General features: G+C 35.2%; 1 protein-coding gene across 1 annotated transcript in view; it reads right to left on the reverse strand.

Annotated features, from left to right (window-relative positions):
* The window catches only part of MYO3A (myosin IIIA), a 274518-nt gene that overhangs the window by 82916 nt on the left and 171051 nt on the right, over nt 1–20551 (reverse strand). The window contains exons 18-20 of the mRNA XM_056800079.1: nt 19208–19334; nt 15222–15432; nt 9618–9765 (exon numbers count right to left, since the gene is read on the reverse strand). Of these exons, the coding sequence (XP_056656057.1) occupies nt 9618–9765; nt 15222–15432; nt 19208–19334 (486 nt within the window). The remainder of the gene's footprint in view (nt 1–9617; nt 9766–15221; nt 15433–19207; nt 19335–20551) is intronic.

Raw genomic sequence — 20551 nt, forward strand, 5'->3', positions numbered from 1 at the left:
ATCTCTGCTTTCAAAATATCTGCCATTCAGAACTGACAGGGGAGGTCCAAAGGATGAACCATTAGGTTAATCTGAAAGAATAACACCTTCCTATAAAAGAGAGGGTCAGGGGGCAGCTGGGTAGCTCAGTGGATTGCGAGCTAGCCCTAGAGACTGGTTCAAATCTGGCCTCAGCCACTTCCTAGCTGTGTGACCCTGGGCAAGTCACTTGACCCCCATTGCCTAGCCCTGACCACTCTTCTGCCTTGGAGCCAATACACAGTATTGACTCCAAGACGGAAGGTAAGGGTTTAAAAAAAAAAGAGAGAGGGTCAGGCTTCATAGAGAGTCTTTCCCCATAGAAGCCATATGTGACTGACCTATACTTTATTAACAGACACCATCCCCCATTAAGAAACAATGTTATTTGTGGGGAAATGGTCTCAGATTATTTATTGATTAAAATTCTGGGCACTACGCCAATTGATAAATGCCCTTTTCCTTCTATGGGATAAAGTAACCACCATAGTTAAATTCTGCCTTTAAGAGTGGCTCACTTCAAATATCTTTGTTTGTTGTTGTTATTGTGTTGTTGTTGTTGAGTCCTAAGAAGAATCTTTTCTGCTAAAGTTATTGTTATTTCCTTATCTCTTTCCAAGCTTCTGTTTAAAGAGCCTCAGTAACTGGGAACTCACTACTTCCTAAAATAGCACATTCTTCTCAAATTGGATAGCTCTAATTGATTAGAGAATTTTTTAATTGAAAAATTTTATTTAATTAATTAATTTAGAATATTTTTCTATGATTACATGATTCATGTTCTTTTCTCCCCTCCTCCCCTGTAGCTGATGCACAATTCCACTGGGTTTTACATGTATTCATTGATCAAGACCTATTTCCTTATTATTGATAATTGCACTGGGGTGATCGTTTAGAGTCTACATCTGATTAGGGAATTTTTGTTGAACTTAAGCCTGAAATTTGTCTCAGCATAACCTCCATCTATCCTTTTGACTCTGAGATCAAGAAGAATAAATCTAATCTCTTTTCATGCAACTGCTCTTAAAATCTTTGAAGAGGGGTCCAGTTGGGTAGCTCAGTGTATAGAGAGCCAGGCCTAGAGACAGGAGGTCCTGGGTTCAAATCTGGATTCAGACACTTTCTAGCTGTGTGACCTTGCGCAAGTCACTTAACTCCCATTGCCTAGCCCTTACCACTCTTTTGCCTTGGAACCAATACATAATATTGATTCTAAGGCAGAAGGTAAGGGTTTAAAAATATTTGAAGGAAAACATTATATTCTCCCAAAGTCTTCTCTTTTCCATACTAACCATCCAGAATTCCTTCATTTTACCCTTATTTGGCATGGCTTCTAGTCCTCTACCCATTCAGATCACCCTTTTCTGGATATGTCTTAAAACTTCTACATCTTAAATATGTAGTGCTAAGAATTGCTCCAACTAGGACAAAGTATTGCATGAGAGCCACATACTTTCTTCTTGGCAACCAGGCCTCCATTAATTTTTTCTAAATTCATTGAACTTTTCTGATGTCCACTTCATCCTATTTTCCAAACCCCTAGATATGTGTGTATATATATATGTAATATACATATACATAATATTATAGTTCTATTTCATTTTATGTCTAACAAACATTTATTTTTTCCTCTCCTTTCAATTCAACAGGAAAAAGAACAATGAAATCCTTGTAACAAATACAAATAGTCAAACATTAATTCCCACATTGGCCAAATCCAATTTTTTTCTTCCATTTTGGATCATTAATTCAACAGCCAGCATTGTTCATGTGCCAGGAATGACCATAATGCCAGCATAGTTGCACTTAATCTCTGTGCTACACGTCTTCTTTGTTATCAGAGGACATCAGCAGCTCTGTGGTATCAAAGGCATGAGATAACATGGAGCCTTTTGTGTTTTTTCCCACCTCTGCTCCCTTTGTGTAGGTGTGTATGTGTGTGTCTTTGCCACTTGGGTGCTTGGTTCATGCCTTTCTACATATGTTCCCTGGACCCCAGCTTTCCAACATATAGACTTATTGTGCATAAACCCTCACCATGTTTTGTGCAGGTCACGTCCACGTTAGTTTCCAATATGGTTATCTACTGATGGATGTTATCTAAGCAATATGCTCTTCCCATTGATATCGTGAGTATGTGTGGAAAATTCTGCTTCCTATTTACAGGGTAAGCACGCCAACACAATTTTGCTTACTAAGTTATTTTATTAAATGCTTTTGCTTTGAATTATCTCCTTTGGCTGACCAGCAAGAGTAAACTCATTGGTAGGGCTCACATACTATGGTTTGGAATGGACACAGACAAACAAAAGTACTTAGAACTTTGAGAAATGTTACTGCGATGCCCAGATGCAAGACGAATGGGGGAGGGAGACATCTGCTACCCTTAATAAGCATGAGATTATAAATCTTTGAAAGGTTATGATGTCAATCACTATATTCACTTACTTTTTAAACTTATAAGCCCATTTTGTTAGAGAACCAAAATTGCAACCTAAAAGATGTCCATTTATTTGAAAATGAAGATTGGCGAAAGCATGGATTTCATCTGAAATATATTTGGCTACTTTAATACTTCTCAATCAAAGTGATCTTCACCATTTGGGGATCTGGGATGCTTGATTTGATTTTAAATTGTCTTATTTAGTCATTAATTTTTGTCTTGAATGCTATAAATGAGATGGTTCGTAGAACAGCTGTGACTGACTTACTTAGCATGACAGTGTCTTTTGTAAGTGTGAGAGAAAATATGAAAGTTTCAGATAAGCTATAAAGTCATACTTTATAAGGAGAGCAACACAGATCCATTTTAAGGACTTAATATGATACACCCACACAGTCTGAGTCAGAGGACTGATTTTTTAAAACTTTTCAAATGTAAAATAGTGAAAGACCAAGTACTTTAAAAATAATAGAATGAGCTTTCTTATTATTAGTTTTGGTAACAACTACAAATTACTTGCCAGAGCCCACACTCAGAATCTCAAAAGCTGAAAGCTTGAAGATGTGAACAGCTGGAAATGAAAACCATGCATATCACTTTTCATAAGAGAAGCCAGTGGAATAATAGCTATTATTGATTCCGTTCTATGCTGTAAATAGTCCCCTGCAGACAAAATGACTTCTGATGTTCCTCTCCAAATCCAAGTGTGCAAATATATAACTTGAATATATAGAAATAAATCTTTGTATGAAACCAGAAAAAATAGCTTACCTCGAAAATGTTAAAATGAACTTCATAGAATTTGGCAGTGAGGCAATGAGTTTGTTCTAATGGATGAGCATACTGTGTATATCCTAGATATAAATAAGGCATTTTACAAAGGAGAGGAACTCCTCAGGTCACAGGGGAAGCAAATGTTTTGCATAAACAAAATAATTTGACAGAATTATTGAGGCATTTATCTAAATACTGAGTCTCCATCACAGAATAGCTTACCTATAGCTGGCATGAATGATCTTTCCCTGACTTAAAATATAAACCGAGAAGGTAAGGCTTGTTTTTGCATGTTCTTTATGATATGTGGCATAATGTCCAAGTTCCAATGAGAATAGTAAAATAAAACTCAATATTTACTTCTTTCCCCAAGTAAAGTGTGTTATCCATCAAGCAACTTTCAAAGGGAGGTGAGTTGCAAGATCTCCAAGACTTCCATGAAGTCCAACCTTTAATCTCATAGTGAAACATTTTTAGAAAAATATTTGTGCTAAAAGTCTTCTTTAGTATGATTCAGTGCTTAGATGGGTAATGGAAAAATTTGTCTTCCATGCAGGGAAATGTTCCAGGGGCTGCCATCTAAAATATCCACTAATATTAGCATTTGGAAAACTAAAAAAATCAAATGTATGTGCCGCATTTATGTCACAGGAAAGATTTAAATATGAATAAATCCATTGGCAAAGTTGAGAAATATGGAGGGAAGAGGATATGATTTTCCCATGGCTATTACTTTAGGGGATTTACATTTCCAAGCTTGCATTTTTATAAGGGTTAGAAACCATATGTGATATATGGATACACCTCCATATTTTCAGTGGAAAAGGCTGAACTGCTACCTAGTTTGTAAATTAATTTTACAAATGCAATAGTTCCTCATTCTGAATAATATGAAGAATTTTGATCTTATAGTATTTATAACATGAGGAAGCTATTTGTATGTGGCACTGAATTCCAAAAACTTTTTGGATGACATCATCTATTAACACCATAGAAGAAACTGAAGATATTGAGAGAGCAAGAAGGAAAGGACTAAAATTTTGCATCAAGTCATAAATATGTGCACAAGAGATTTCTTGTCATGGCAGAAATTCCTCTAGGCTGGGAAGATACACACTGCAGAGCTCAAAAGAGACCACAGAGCAGAAAGCTAATGGTTAAAGTAGATCTAAGAGTCAGGAAAATATTTCACAGGCAAAATCAACTTCTACTAGAAAATAAAATTCCCAGATAATGTGCCACAGGGCTGCCTATAATCATTTCCTTATCAGAAAATTTCAACTTTACAGGGGTATTTTAATGATGATAGTAAATGGGAGAAGAGGAATTCATTTTCAGAAACAGACTGATAACTAACCTGCCTAGAATGGCATCAGATTTTTCTCTATAAGAAAATGTTCTCAATTTCTGCTCTTTTTTCCCATGTGTATGTAGAAGTGAAAGGTTGAACTTGGCCAAATGTCCCTGAACAGGAAGTAGCTTTTTAGCACATTCATTAAATAGGCTCCCACTTGAAGTTTTTCTTGTTTATCTGTCAGATATGTGGAAGTGTGAACTGAAGTGAAACTTTAGTTGGGTAATTCAAGGCTACGATAATCAATGTACACTGGTAAAGTTCAGTTTCTTGTTGATAAGTAATAATGGCAGGGACCTAATAATTAGAGTCCATCAAATGAAAACTTGACATGATGAATTTATAGATAATTGTTTCCTGTTTACACAGTGAACCAATTTCAAATGAACTGTAAACTTTATATCTTTTCTATCACATGCAACTATGAGAAGAAAACTAAAAAGGGTATTTGTATCCACTGCCACGTGGTATACAGTCAAAGCAGATGGGTCATCAAGGACTTGGTGATTTTGCTTTTCTGGGCTACATGATCACCATACTGGAAATAACTCAGCTGATAGCCTAACTGCCAAACCTGGTGCCATTCACTGAAGAAATATAGATTCCAAGTCTGCCATTTTTGAAAAATCACCCTTAGGATTTGGATATGAACTGGATATTACCAATTTGCCTTTGTAATCCTGATTAGGGGTAGATTTTCCTTTGAAATTTGTTTCACTGTTTTGATTGGGATCCTTGGGATATTTGCCTTTGAATCAACCCAGCAATCCTCACCTGCCCCTTTATAGACTTTTATTGTTCATCAGGCCAAAGAATAAGATTATAAATTGCCTCAAGAGTATAGTTATACAAAGCCAAAGGAATCTAACAAAACAAACTGGTTATTGAAATGAACCAAAACAGATTAAATGGTTGAGATCTACCTTTAAAATACTGATTAGTTGGTTGGTGTTCTTTGTACCTGAAGAGGACCAAAATCACATCCCTATGTTTGGGTTAATGCCCAGTGAGTCCAATTGTGGCTGATTATTTCACTATGAGATTGGGAGGCTTTACACAGGTTGAGCACAAATAGTCTGCATGAACATTTAGGAAGAAGATGTCTCTAAATTTGTGCATCTCACATTTCTTTTGAGCTCCTGAATTTCTGTTTACTCATAAAGCACTGCACCTTCTTTGAGGTGGGCATGCCATGTTGGACAGTCCTGTGCCACTGTCTTCCATGTCTCATAGTTAGTTGATACCAAAGTTCTTCAGAGAGAATTTTAGAGTCCTCATATCACTATGTTTGTATGTTTTTACAAACACTATGTTTGTAAAAGTTCTGTACATTTTAAAATATTTTGAGCAAAGAATTGGATTCCCACTTGCCAAGGTAAGCAGGACAGTGTTAGGTTAGATACAGCAGACAATTTTTAGGGTTGCTTTTCTGGCCCCTTCTTCATGCCAGGAAATGAGTGGTTTGGTCATTTAAAAAGGCAGTTCAAACCCTCAGGGGGATGCTGAATTCCACTGCTTCTTTGCTCCAGTGAGAAGATAAAAATATGCCCTGGGCTACTTATGTCCAGGGTTGTGACTACAGCTCCCAGTGTATCTGCATTTGCTGCTTTGTCACTTGTCCATTATCATGAGACTTTGAGGTAGGAGTTAAAAAATAACAAAATAATGAGATAGCAAAAAAGTAAAATGTAAAATGGTAAAGTGGTATGGGTAATGTCTTTTGAATCTTGTATAAATTGGATTTCTATGAGGCAGAGTTGTCCAAAGCCCTCAGCAGCACTCTCTCTTCCAGAGTAGAGTGGCAAGAAAAAAGTCAGGATGTTTGGCAATGGCCTGGGATACAGTGTATGACATTGGCATCTTTGATGTCTAACTAAGCTCTAGCCACTCCATAGCTCTTGCTTCAGGTGCCTTTATGGCTATTTGGAATAAATTTTTTTCCTATCCATCCATCTTGCTGGGGGAAGTCTTCATATGCCTGTATAGACATCTCCCCAAGGCACCAATGGATCTGAGGTGTGATAGTTCCCCTCAATCTGGTGTATCCCATCTAATGGTTCTATCTTTCAGAAGTGTGGCTTCTGTGTATGCTACAGTTTCTTGGAGCCACAAGTGAGAGCTGGATGGTAGGTGGAGATCAAAGGAGGAAAGCAGCCATGAAAAAAGATGTTGGCAAGTCTGGCAAGTACTCACTTCAGATCAGAGATACTGGCCTTCCTTGAATATACCACATACCCCCTCTGATATACCACATACTATCAATTAAATGGAAGGCATCCATGCAGGGCTGAAAACATAACTAAAAATTACTTAGGGTGGACCCAAAATGAAATACAGTTTAGATGAAAGAAAATTTACATGAAATGAATACATAATGAATTATAAATGAAATAAAATAACAATGGACCAAGTCATTAGGAACTTTAGTAATCACCTAGTTCAAAATCTGAATTTTACCAATGGAAAATTTATGTTCAGAAAGGTTAAAAAGCCTGTTTAAGCTTACATAATTGGTAAGCAATAGAGTGGTACTTTTTAGGATTTAGGAACCTAGCAGTATTTCCTATATTCCATGTTGCTTTCAGTCAACTGATTCATTAATTCATGCAGAGGACAAAATCAGATTTAGAGTTGGAAATATTCTCAGAGATCAAATAGTCCATGAGTTTTTAGCTTAATGTCTATGAACTTGTTTACAAATTGTTGATATCTCTATTTCTGTAGAACTTATTTCCTTTACAATCCTGTATATTTTATTTATTTAAAAGAGTTATCATAAGAAGGATTCAAAGGATTTATTAGACTCCCAAAGAGGTTTAAGACATGTGAAAAAAGTTAAGAATCCATGATGTGGTCAAACCATTTTATTTTATAAATAAGGAAATCATAACCTTGAGTAGTTAAATGATTTGCCCAAGGTCATGTCAGTCAATAAATGAAATTCTATCCAGGTACCGTCAAGTACAATAATCTTTTCGCTACTTTATTGTTCTTATACACTTTAATATCTATTTTGTGGATCTCTAAGATCTAGTTCTTATAGATTCTTAAATCTAACTCCAGTGATCTTCACCTCCAGGATCTTAGATTGAATCTTGATATATTTTAAAATAAGCTGACTCATCTTCTTTCCAAACATAAGAGACCTTTTATTATTGATCCTTCTCCTTAGTATCCGCAAACAATGAGCCCATGTACCACATCTTCTTTTACAATAGCTAATATTCACAATTACAGTCCTGAGACACAGAAAAATGTTGATGTGCCTTCTGGATCATCACAGGAAAATTCGATGATCTTTAGCAGAATTTTATTGCTGTTTTAAATTGGATTTCAATTCATTTAGAAATAATAATCCATGCATGACATATGTAGTAACCCTTTATTAACCAGACTGTTTGACAACACAACACACCATTCTAAGGCCATGCTTCATATTAGAGAGTTTAATGTCTTTCTTAAGTGCTACAAAGACATGACTTTAGATTTGTCCGTTTGTTAGGAGGCAATTACACACACACACACACACACACACACACACACACACACACACATATCTATATCTCTATGTATATCTCACAACCCAATTTTCCCCAAATTTTCTTATTCAGTATGAAGTTTACTATTCTTTTAAAATTTTATTTAATTGATTAATTTAGAGCATTTTCCCAGGATTACAAAAATCATGTTCTTTCCCTTCCTTCCTCCCAACCCCCCTCCCATATGATGCACAATTCCACTGACTTTTACATGTATCTTTGGTCAAGACCTATTTACTATTCTTAAAAATCTAGTCTTTTTTTAAACCCAAAGACAATTACTCATTTTTAATCCATTCCAATATTACCAAATACAAAACCAGTTTAGTAATTCTTGAGGGAAATAAAAGAACTTAATGGAAGGTATAAAAAAATCAGATGCCAGACCATGCATTTCTTGTGGTCATGGTAAAGATAAATTGAATAGTATTGCTTAAACCAATGCAATTTAAGAAAGCTTTTATTAAGCTATTATGGAAGCCACTGTTCTCTTTAAAGAAGTCTTTTTTTTAGGTTGAATCATAAGTTACACATTGTACCTTGTTCAGTGACAAGATCAGAATTTTACTGCATTTGCATCAAACCCATTATCACTGCGTTCTGTTGCCTAGATACTGCAAATGTGAAGTTTAATGCACTTTTGATGGATATTTAAATTGTAACAGCCATTCAGCTATGCAACCTTATAGAAAATGAAATAGTTGGTCTTATTCAAATCAAAATGAATTCCTATTTTTAGCAAAGGCTCAGCTCTCCTAGGTTTTATGGAAAAGTACTTACTGCACGAGAGGAGAGTTGGCCAACAAGTCATAGACCTAGTTCCTCTAGCCTCTTACTAGTTATATTACTAATGCAGATTTTCAGACACAGATGAAAGAAATAGTATTTAAGCATCTGCATTGAAAAAATCTGGTATTTAAGGTCTTTTGGGAAGACACAGGTAAGAGCTGCAAAAGATGGTTGTGTAGCAAGGAATGGTTATCTCTGTCACTGGAGGTGGGGGGAGAACTCACATTACTGAGGGAATAGATTAATCATGGTATTCAAGTTTTCTTACATTCTAAGATTATATCAAATTCATCCTGCATATATCCTGCATATGATATAATTCATATATCCACTTGCATATTATATTCATATTATTGTGACTTCCTTCATGCAGGAATTGTTCCCCTTCCCCCTTTTTTGTATCCCTATTACTTAGCAGAGTGGCTGGCACATAGTAGGTGTTTTGATGACTCGTAAAAATATAAGCACAAATATTTATTTGTATCTCTCTCTCTATAAATTTGTATTCTTTCTCTGCATGTGTTTTTAGAATGTTACAAATGCCCTAATGCAGTTGTAAGCTATTAACGCTGATCACAAGGGGTGTGTGTTTCTATAAAGCACACACATACCAAGATGGCTTTTCAGCATTGGCAGTGAGTATAATTTTCATTTTTCCTGACCTAATTGAAAGTTACAAAATCCCCTGCTCTGGTCTTACCTGTTCCCATGCAAACACATGTTGATTGAAGTAGAATTGAATCTGTTCATTTGCAATATTAATGCATAGCTGCTCGAAGGAATTTTTCCGGAAATTTTCAAAGCCAAAGATGTCTAGGATGCCAATGTTCAGTTGACCATCTGTCCCACTGAAAGAATTAAGCAGGTATTAAATTGTGTTTTCAGTTATTTTGTTGGAAGATATAAATATTAATCAATAAAGGATATAAAACAACCCATCTCAAGAAAATTCTCAGTTAAGCTTTTGTAAATGCCGTACTATGATTAGGCTTAAGAAATCACAGTTGGGACATATATTTAAATGGTTGCTTTTCTTAACTGTGCAAATTTCATTCCACAGAACACAGAGAAAAAGAAGCCTTCACCAACATTAGCATTTCAATGACATGGTATTTTTGCTGCATTGTGGAAACCTCCTGAATTTGCTACATGACCTATTTAAAAGATGGTGGCAGCTACTTTGTAAGTTGCTTATGTGTTAAGTCAATTTTGTAAAGAATTCACAACTTCAGTAGAATCTGGCCTTTGCCAACCAATGACAAGAGAAAGCATAATAATGAAGATAGGATAGTTCAGTAGGAAGAGCACTGAATCTGGTATCAGAAGGGCTAAGGTTAAATGCCTGCTTAATCACAAGTAAATCACATGATACTTCTTGGCTCCAGGTTCCTCTTTATCCAAAGTATGAAACAAGACGGTTTGATGGTTTTTTGGATCTTTTTCAGTTCTAAATTCGTGATTATATTAATCTCACAAATTTATTCTGTAAATACCCTATTAGAAAATCACCAGCTCTATGTGAATGATGCATTTATATTTTGTTTTAAATTAACAAAAATGTTTTTTAAAGTTGCCTTTCATATTGAGCCCTTGTTCTCAAAGGGTATGCTACGTTACTTGATGTGTTGGAAAACATTTGGATACTATGATATTTTAGAGAAAGGAAAATTTAAGAAGAAATCTGCTTAAAATAAATTTTACTTACCTAGAATTGTGATGAAGCATTGTAGTTACAAGATAAGCAAAACCTGCCTAACAATCATATTCACTAATCTCAAAATGCATTAGATTTCTGTAAAAACAAACAAACAAAAAAACCAAAACCTCAACAAAATGACTGCTCTTATGGAAGAGAAACTTTGTGCCCACATCTCCTGAGTCTATCATAATCCTGGGAGTTTAAATATTAAGTACGCAACAATGTCTCACAACAAAGAATATATGCCATAAGCAAAATAATCCCCAAATCCAAAACAACTGCTCCCAAATCAAGTACTCCTATCATAATGTGTTTCTGGCTTAGTAGAGTATTTGGTATTAATTGTTGAAATATATGCTCATAATGGTCAATTCTGATCATGTATATGGAGACATACTCATAGTAATCTGTGAATTCATTAATGTTGAGGGACAGAGGGAATACAAAATAAGAGAAAGGAGATGTTTCATTTTAGATGTCAGTCTTAACCAGTCTGTCTAGATGGACGATGTTGATATTTGCTTCACAAAACATTGATTTTGAGGTGGGGGATTAATTAAATGCAGAGTTTTAAAAAAGATCTATTTTGTTGTGAAATCAAAGGTCTTTTATTCATGCTGTAACCATTTGCTTAGTTTACATCAATTGCATAAAATGCTTATAGAATTTATAATTCCATTGAGAAAAAATTTACTTCTAAAATACCAGCTGTTATTTGTATCTTAATAGTAACACAGTTTGAAATCTTCTTTAGTTATTTAATTTTCTATTTTTATCCAAGAATCTTGGTTGTCTTCCAATACTGCCCTTCCCTTCTCTGTTCCTCTGAAGATGGAATTTAGCTAGACAGTGGCCAAATCTTCCTATCGCCCATTCTCACTCTGGTTTTCATACTCATTATTATTTAGTATACAATATAGTATATAGATCTAATATATGAGCAAAATTTTGAGTTTTATTTTTCTTTGAATGATTCAGGAAAATACTCTCAAACATAACACCATCATGAGTTTTCACAATCCTTCTCTTTTGCTATTTAGATCTAAGTATTGTACTCCTTTTATAGAATAATGGAACAATAAAGTTACAAGAAATACGTTTCATCTAACACTTCGATTTTATAATTGAGGAAACCAAGGTCTACAGAAGTGGAAAATTATTTACTCAAGGTAACCCAGCCAGATAGATTTTCATCTGATTCTATCAGAAGGCACCAAAAATAAAAAAAAAAAATGAGTGATATTTGGCAAGTTTGATTTGAATCTAATGAAATTCAATATATGCCAAGCAAAATTCAAATATTTTAAACTGTAATATTGCACAAATAAATTATACAACTTACATATTCATCACTTAAAGGAACTGATAGGTGAGTGGAAAGTAACCAGTCTTTGCCTCTTATATTCCTAAAATATATACAGCAAAGGGATACTGAAGAACGATTTCCTGAAGTCCACTCAGATACTATATTGTTTTGGGTAGGTGACCATCCTTTCCAGAAGTCTATGCATTCAGTGAAATTGCTGGTAGGTCCTATGGAATTGGAAAGGTTTGTAATACAGGCTCTGACTGTGTAATTTTCACTTGGGGAACAGCTTAGTCAGCCAGTAAATAAGGATCCATTATGCCCCAGTACATGCCAGGTATCCTAAATACTAGTGATATATAGTATGCTATATACTAGTGATGCAAAAAGAGACAAAAGGCAGTTCTTGACCTTAAGGAGCTCTCACACAAGAGCTCAACAGTATAATACCTAGGGGGAGAGTTGACAACTTGGAGATGAAATTTTTGGCCATGGTAATTCATGAAATATGGAGATGTAGTGATTTATGGCAGGAGGAGGGAGTGTAATAAAGAAGGGAAAGTATACTATGGAGTAGTAGAGCACTGGACTTGGAGTGAAGAGAGAACTGGATTTTGAATTTTGACTTAGATACTTAGGTTCATGGTATCATAAATTTAGAACCAGAAGGAACCATGAGGTAACCAAGGTCCAAAGAGTTTAAGGGACTTGCTCAAAGTTATTCGATTGGCAAGATCCAGGTCTTGAAGCCAAATTTTTTGATTCTTCAATCCAGTAGCATTCCTATGATACCATATTGCTTATTGTTAGGTACTTTGAGTCATCATTTAAACTCTCTGACCCCATTTTTTTCATTTGTAAAATGTAAAAATTAGATTATACATTTCATGGGATTGTTTTGAGGAAAAATGTTTTGCAATGCACTGTATGAATATGAGTTATCTATTTAATGCTGATGTTACTGATCATGAGAAATAGTTGAGGATAGTAGATAGAGAGACTTTCTCATAGTCAGGAAGACCAAGGTTCAAGTCTTGCCTCTGACATATCCCAGAGGTGTGACCTTGATCAAGTCACTTAATTTTTTGGTGCCCTAGGCAACTCTATAAGGATATAAATTGTAGAACAATGTTTGGGTTTATCTTTTTCTGTCCTGGACCTCTTCTCTGTCTACATTCTTTCCACTATGCATGTGCTCTGTCTGATCTCATCTTTATGGGACAAGATGCCTCTTCTCAGATTAAGCTCATCATTTCTAATTTTATCACCAAGTTGTTGATTTAATTCTTGTTTGACACCATCTCCCTTAGCCTCCTATGCCCTGATCCCAGGACTGGAGGCTGGAGTACCAAATTCCTTTCAACCCCTTTTCTATGGGCAGAAACTAGACTTTCAGCTCACTTTGCATCTGATGCTCTGCCTGGTTTAAATTCCATGGAATAATGTGGGGTGCTCCCACATTGGGGACCCTTAATGTGCACCCACATTCCTACCTCCATTTGTGTATTGTCTCCCCCTATTGGATTGTAAGGTCCTTGAGGACAGGGACTATTTTTCTTTTTATTAATTGTATCCCAGGCTTAGCACAGTGCCTAGCACATAGTAGATACTTAATTGTATTGTATTGTATTGTATTATTGATGACTTAATAAACTGCCATGAGTTTAATAATCATCTCTAGGTAGATGGCTCCCTCATCTATGTACCCAGCCCTAATTTTTCTCCAGTTTTGTATCTCCAGATGTTTATTGGCCATTTTTAAACAATTTATTCCAAAGACACCTCATATTCAACATGTCCATAACAGAACTCATTATCTTTTATCCCAAATCTGCCACCTTTCCAAATTTCACTATATCTATCAAAATTCTTTCCCATTCCCAAACTCATCACCTCAGAGTTATCTTTGGTTTCTCACTCTCCCTCACTCTATATGTCCAATAAATTGCTCAAACTTGCCATTTCTGCCTCTAGAACATCTCTGCTATATGACCCCACCTTCCCTTTCATAGGTAAGTCAATTTCTCATGACTTCTTGCCAAGACCAATACAATGGCTATTCTCTGGCCTCAATTATTTTTTCCACTACAATTCAACATTGATATAATTGATAAAATGATTTTCCATAATCACATATTTGATAATGACATTCTCCTTTTCAATAAACTCCAGTGGCTCCTGATTTTCTGTAGGATCAAACTCTTCTTTTTTGGTAAGGACCTTCAACAACCTGCCCCAGCCTATCTTTCAAGCCTTTCCTCCATTATTCCACTTCTGCCCCAACCCTGCCCACAAATACACTTTTTTGTGCTCTTTGCTCCTCAGAAATGATGCTACATTACCCACCAGTATTCCTTTTCACTGGCTGTTCATCATGCCTAAAATACATTTTCTCCTTACAGCTGCCTTAGAGAAACTTTTTTTTCCTTCAAGATGCAGCTTAAATACCCTCTTCTACATAAATTCTTGATTGATTAACTTCCTCAAATATTAATTCCTTCCCTTCATAACTACCTTGTATCTATATTGCAGTCTCTCTCTCTCTATTTATATATAATACATATATATGTTTTGGCATTTAATTATGTACATATATAGGGTGTCATAAAATCTGAGTCTAGTTTTAAACTAATAAACCTAGAAGTTATTTGAGCTAATTGCTTTAATAAAGCTTTTTAGACACTCTGAATATGTACGAAGATATGTAAATACATTTATATGTATATATTTATACATACATCTATATATACATATATGCACTTTTATATATATATCTATGTATGTCTCTACATATGCCTATATTCATGCATGTACCCAAAAATATGATTTCCCCCAACAGAATGTAAGCTACTTGAATGGTGGGATTGTATAATTATTACTATTTTTTGGTCTTTGTATCCCTAGCACCTAGAACAAAGTCTCATATATAATAGGTGCTGAAGAAATGTTTAGTTAATTAATTGATCTGCTTTTGTAGATGAAGGTTATTTCCTAGGTGTTCCCAATGCCATTGAAATTACATGTTGAGTTAAAAAATATTTTATGGATGAAATCTATAGATTTTTCAAAGCATCATGAAAATGAAGAGGGCTAAGGCAAAAAAAAAATATATATATATATATATATCATTATGGCAAGCAGTGGACCTACTGAGCCTGAGCCCTATGTTTGAGAATTAAGTAGGATTATTTAGAAACAGCTGCTGAAATGCAGTTGCACAAGGACTGAATCAAAAGGAGAGAGCAAGCACAGCTCTACGAAGCTTGCGGGTGACGGAAATGTTTCTACAGTCCTTTTACCTTTGAGATGCATCATGCTTCAGTAAACTGTTAATACGATTGACGATCCAGCTGAAGAGTCGACCATACAGTGTCTTTGCAGTAGCATCTCTGACGTCATTCGCTTTTTCCATGGTATTAGGACGAATAATTGTTTCCCCTCGAGTCACCACACAGTGGGAGGTGAGGGCTTCTTGTAGTTCATCTGCCTGGATAAAAAGCAAAGCAGCAGCTGAAAAATAAATAGATTCTTTGTTAAGAGAGATGCCAGCAAAGCAGATAATAATAATAACAGCTGATGCATCTAGCCCTTCATCACTGACAAAGTCCTTTTTGTATAGTGCCAACACTATTCTCCCCATTTTATAGATAAGGAAAGTGAGGCAGGGGGAAGTCCTGGGATTTGTTCAAGATCACCTATCTTTTAAGCATCAGGACTGGGTTTTGAACTCCCATCTTCTTACTTAAAAGCCAATGTTCTTTATACTTCACCAAAGCTTCCAGGGTCCTTTTCCCTTCAGGAATTATAACAACCATAAAAACACCACCACCAACTACTATGGCTGCTACTATTATTCCTCACATCTGTATAGCATTTTCCTTAAAACAAGCCTCGAAAGAAGGTAGTGTAGACTTTGTAATCTCTATTTTACAGATGAAGAAACAGATTGTAGAAAATGACTGCTTCCTGACTGTATAGCTACTAAATTCTGGAGGCAGAATTGGAATCCAAATCTATTGATTATTACCTCTCAGTCCTACAGCAATAAAAAGCATCTTTGTTTATCTTCTTCTAATGGCATGGCATAACATGTAATAGTGAAATATCAATAATATAAGAAAACTCAGTAGTATGTACAGGGATGAGCTTTATTTTAAACACATTTCTAATTTTTCTTGATTCATTTTATGTTTATATCACATTTGTTTCCAAATGTGTTCCTCTTTTTCCCTCCCCTGCAAAATATCCCTTATAAAAAGAAAGAGAGATGTGCAGGTTAGCAATATTAACCAAAGTATAAATCATGTCTGATAATATATGTATGCAGTACTTCCCACCCCAAAACCTCTAGACAGAGATGATTTTAAAGTAGAAATATAACTTTGGTTGGTCATTAGTGTCTCTCTGTTCATAAATATCTTTGTGATTTGTACTTACAGTCTTGTCTAGATTGGCCAGATATGGAGTTTCTCTACACAAAATCAAAACAAGCCCTAATGTGAAGCTTTGATCAACTGAATGGCTGCTTTTCTCTCAACAATACCAGGCAACTGAATCCTTACTGATTTTTTTCCTGAAGTGACAAAAATGACCAGCTATTTTGTTGTCATGGAAACAGAGCTGTATGTAGTCGATGTCTTCCGACCTTAGCTTCCCCCCCCCCTTTTTTTTAAAGGGAAAAATCTACAGGCATAGTACAACAGGATTTAAAAAAAAAACAAACCAATAGATTCTTGTGGTTTCTGGATGTCTGAGATTAAATAGGAGGTTACGGTAGAAAAGAGAACAGAGGTGTCTACATACTTACATTATTTTAGATACATGGGTTTTTGGACACCTCTAGCCACCCAGAGTCCCCAATCATCTTGACATTTACAGTTTGAAAGTCAGAGTATCTTTTTAGCTACGCATTTCAATTATCATCTTTTTTTTTTCCTGGAGAACTGCTATATCCTGAATAAATATTTAAATGTCATAGGGCACCAGAAATTAATAGCACTGAAACTCAGTGAATCAAGATGATAGGAATTGTTTTACTATGAACATAATCAAAACAGTTTCCAATGACTAGTATCAAATTGGTAGAGTTAATATTTAGATTAATTGGTAAAATATTTTAATATTTTTATGTCACATGTCTCTGTCAATCAAAATGCAGTCTTTTCCTTTCCTTAATACAGTATCAAGGACAAAGGATTTCTGTTTTTTTTTTGTTGTTGTTAAATTTGTTGAGCCTCTTCTGAGTGTCTTTTTAAAATACTGAATTAACACATTTTTCATAGGGGAAAGGGAGTATTCACATTCTGTAGTTCCTTCCCAGTGTCATGCCTTCTTGTTATTTAATTCTATCAAAGATGTTATTGATTTTAATATATTCTCTCCCTTTCCATATATATATGCATATATATACTTATATGTATAGTCCACATATGAAAAGTAGTTAGTTTTGCCCCATATTACTTAAGTACATACTACCCATGATGCATTTGTTAGGATATCATTCCACCAATTGCAATTTATTTGCATTCTCATGGTAATATTTAATTAGGAATATCTTTTAAAGATGGAACTGACTTTGATAGCCTCTAGGGTCTATTCCAGCTCTAACTCTATGGTCTTTAAGTACTACTTAAAAAAAAGATGTCTTTACTCCCTCACTTGTCAACCCCTAAAAACTTTGTATTTGTTTGCATATGTTACTGATTTATTTCTTTGTAATTATATACTGTCCTCCCCTCCTAGTAGAAAGCATGTTCCCTGGGGGCAGAGAATGTATCACTTTTTCATTTCAGTGTCCAAGAATGACATATAGTAGATTCTTAATAAATCCTTATTGATTAAAAAAGGACTATCTTTTAACTTACTTTATCATATGTTTGCTACAATCTGATATCTTGGTAGTTGAGAGGGTCCATTACTGTTTTTAGAGTCATTAGTATAATGCTATAAGATCTTTAGGTATGTTCTCATTACCATAAAGCAAGAAGAGCCATTTGAGTTATTAAGGTCTGAGATAATCCTGGAATTTCTGGTTAACTTGGGAATAAAGTATATGGCAAGGTATTTATAGACAGTGCCATGATAGACAAATTCTTCTGGGTAGAGCCATCTTTAATCTTTCATAATGAATAAATCAGGAAAATTTGGTTTAAAGCAAATGTGCAGACTAGGTTTTGATGTGGGTGGGTGGGGGAATCCCAGGGAAAATTTAAGCATGCATTTTCTACCTATTTCTTTTGTGTAGAAAATATGTGCATAATCTAAGATACATTTTCCCATGACCTCATTTTCTAGCTTTGAAATTCTATTTTTTTTGCATAATTAGTCAACTCCAGGTAGAATATAACAGATTTGGCATCAAGGGTTCTACTTAATACTTCTGAAACTTTGAGCAGACCATAACCTCACAGAGTCTACTTCCTTATCTTTAAAAGAAAGTTGTTGGATTAGATTCGGGATTCGTGAATTTTTGTGTGTGTCTGGGATCCCTTTAGAAGTTTTGTGATGTCCATGATCACTGCTAATCAGACGAATACTTTCTTGTCTACATTCATAATGGAAAGAAATGCCAATTTTTAAAGGTTAGTGTATATGAAATGTTCAAAGACCTCCAGCAACCTGTTCCTGACTCTACATTAAGAACCTTTGGAATTAATGATCAAATCCCTTTCAAGAAAATCTATAACATTTTGATTTATGAGTTTGATGCAAAACTTTTCTTAAAAGTGCTAACTCTTATATATTATGACCTTTGGGTTGAATGTTCAATTTCATGGTAGATGGCTGCTGAGGTACCTTCTAACATTCAAATTATTTGATTCCATTAACTACAGGATTCAGAACTTGGAAGAATCAGAGAGAAAGCCTACTCCAAACTCATTTTTACCTTTAAGGAAGTTAAGGTCCTGAGAAATGTAGTGACTCGTCAAAGGTCATGGAGATAGTCATTAGCAAATCTAGATTCCAATTTGGGTGCACTGACTCTGAAGTGTTACCACTATACCCAAACTGCCTTTCTCATTGATAGGGAAGATCATTAGATAATCATAGAAATAATTCTTTACCAGCATTTTATATGATAATTTGTGGGCATAAAGATCTGTTTTCTAAAAGTGGACTATTTTGTTTTTATTTATACAGGAATTGAATCTGATTATTGTGTAAAGGTCTCTATATGTATATTAAGTTGTTAAAAATGACCACCATTATATATATATATGCATATATATATTTCACTAAAAATGAAAAGAAAAAATGTAATGATGAATGGAAGGCAATAACTCACAGTTCTCAAGTGCTGCTGCGTTAGCAATGTTGCTTTTGTCAATCTGATGCTCAGTTGCCACGGAAAAAAATTCAATATTACCCACATTTAAAATTGCAGCTAGGATGCTGTATACACTTCCAAGTTCCTGGGGGGAAAAGAACAGAAATATTGGGTTCCATGAATTTCATTTATATCTATTCTGTAGGAAGGAGATGTCTATAGGTAGATTAGTCACCAAGGAAAGGGAAGGAATACTACCAAGCTCTTCCCCTTGTTCTCTTCTCCTCAGGCTCTTAGAATTTCCAACCCTTTTCAGGGTTCTGTTCAAGTGCTACCACTTGAAATGATGTTTCAGGAGACTTTTTCTGATTCCCTCCATTTTCATTCCACTCCACAGATGCCTTACGTTGCACATATTATGCATTTACTTCTCTGTTTATATTCCCTCTGTAACCCAGCTTCTCCAGAGTAGCCCTAGCACCTACAACATGGAAGGTACTGTGGGGAGCTTTATCTTCCAGTCATTTATTTGTAAATATAAATTAGATGGTTCAGCAGAAGCAGAACCCTCTCCCTCCTGTGCCCTAATACCTGTTGTCTGGGACCCATCAGGTACAAGAAATCCACTTCTGGATGGAGGTTTCTCTTTTCTCTCCTGCCATGAAGAGTATCCTACCCTTACTTGAGGTAATTCGCATTACTAGTGCCTTCCATCTGAGATTCCTTCTCATTTATTTATAGTCTATATTTCTTGTATGGACTGTTATTTGTATGTTGCCTCCTTCATTAGAACAAAACTCCTTGGGGGCAGGGATAATATTTTTGTTTTTCTTTGTATTTTCAGCACTAGCTTGGTAATGATTTCATAAATGCTTGTGGACAAACTGATTATCCTCTCAACAGTCATTGGTTGGAGACTATTTGCCCTGCCATTGTTCTCCAAGGTTCACATGGCATTATTATCTGCCTTGTGGCTTTACCTCTAGATCTCAAGAATCTCTTGGTGTTTCCATTTGCCTAGAAATGGAATCTTTTTTTTTTAAGATTTTGTCTTCTGTAATTAGAATGTGAGTTCCTTGAGAAAAGCACCTATCTCAATTTTCTACTTTTTTTCCTCTGGCAATTACTACAGTATTTGGCAGACAGTAGGTTTTACTTTTAATTTAATTACATAAATAAATACATGTTGAATGAATGTCACCCTTGATATAGAATGGGGCTGTGGCTACTAGGGGAAGAATATGAAGGTTTTCCTCTATACAGAGTGCACTGTTCAGTTGCTTTATTATTTCATGGGAGTAATAAACACAAACAAGAAACTAGCAGAATAAATATTAATCTCTTCCATGAGCCAATTCCCAC

Source organism: Monodelphis domestica, chromosome 5, assembly GCF_027887165.1.
Source record: "Monodelphis domestica isolate mMonDom1 chromosome 5, mMonDom1.pri, whole genome shotgun sequence".
NCBI classification, from domain to species: Eukaryota; Metazoa; Chordata; class Mammalia; order Didelphimorphia; family Didelphidae; genus Monodelphis; species Monodelphis domestica.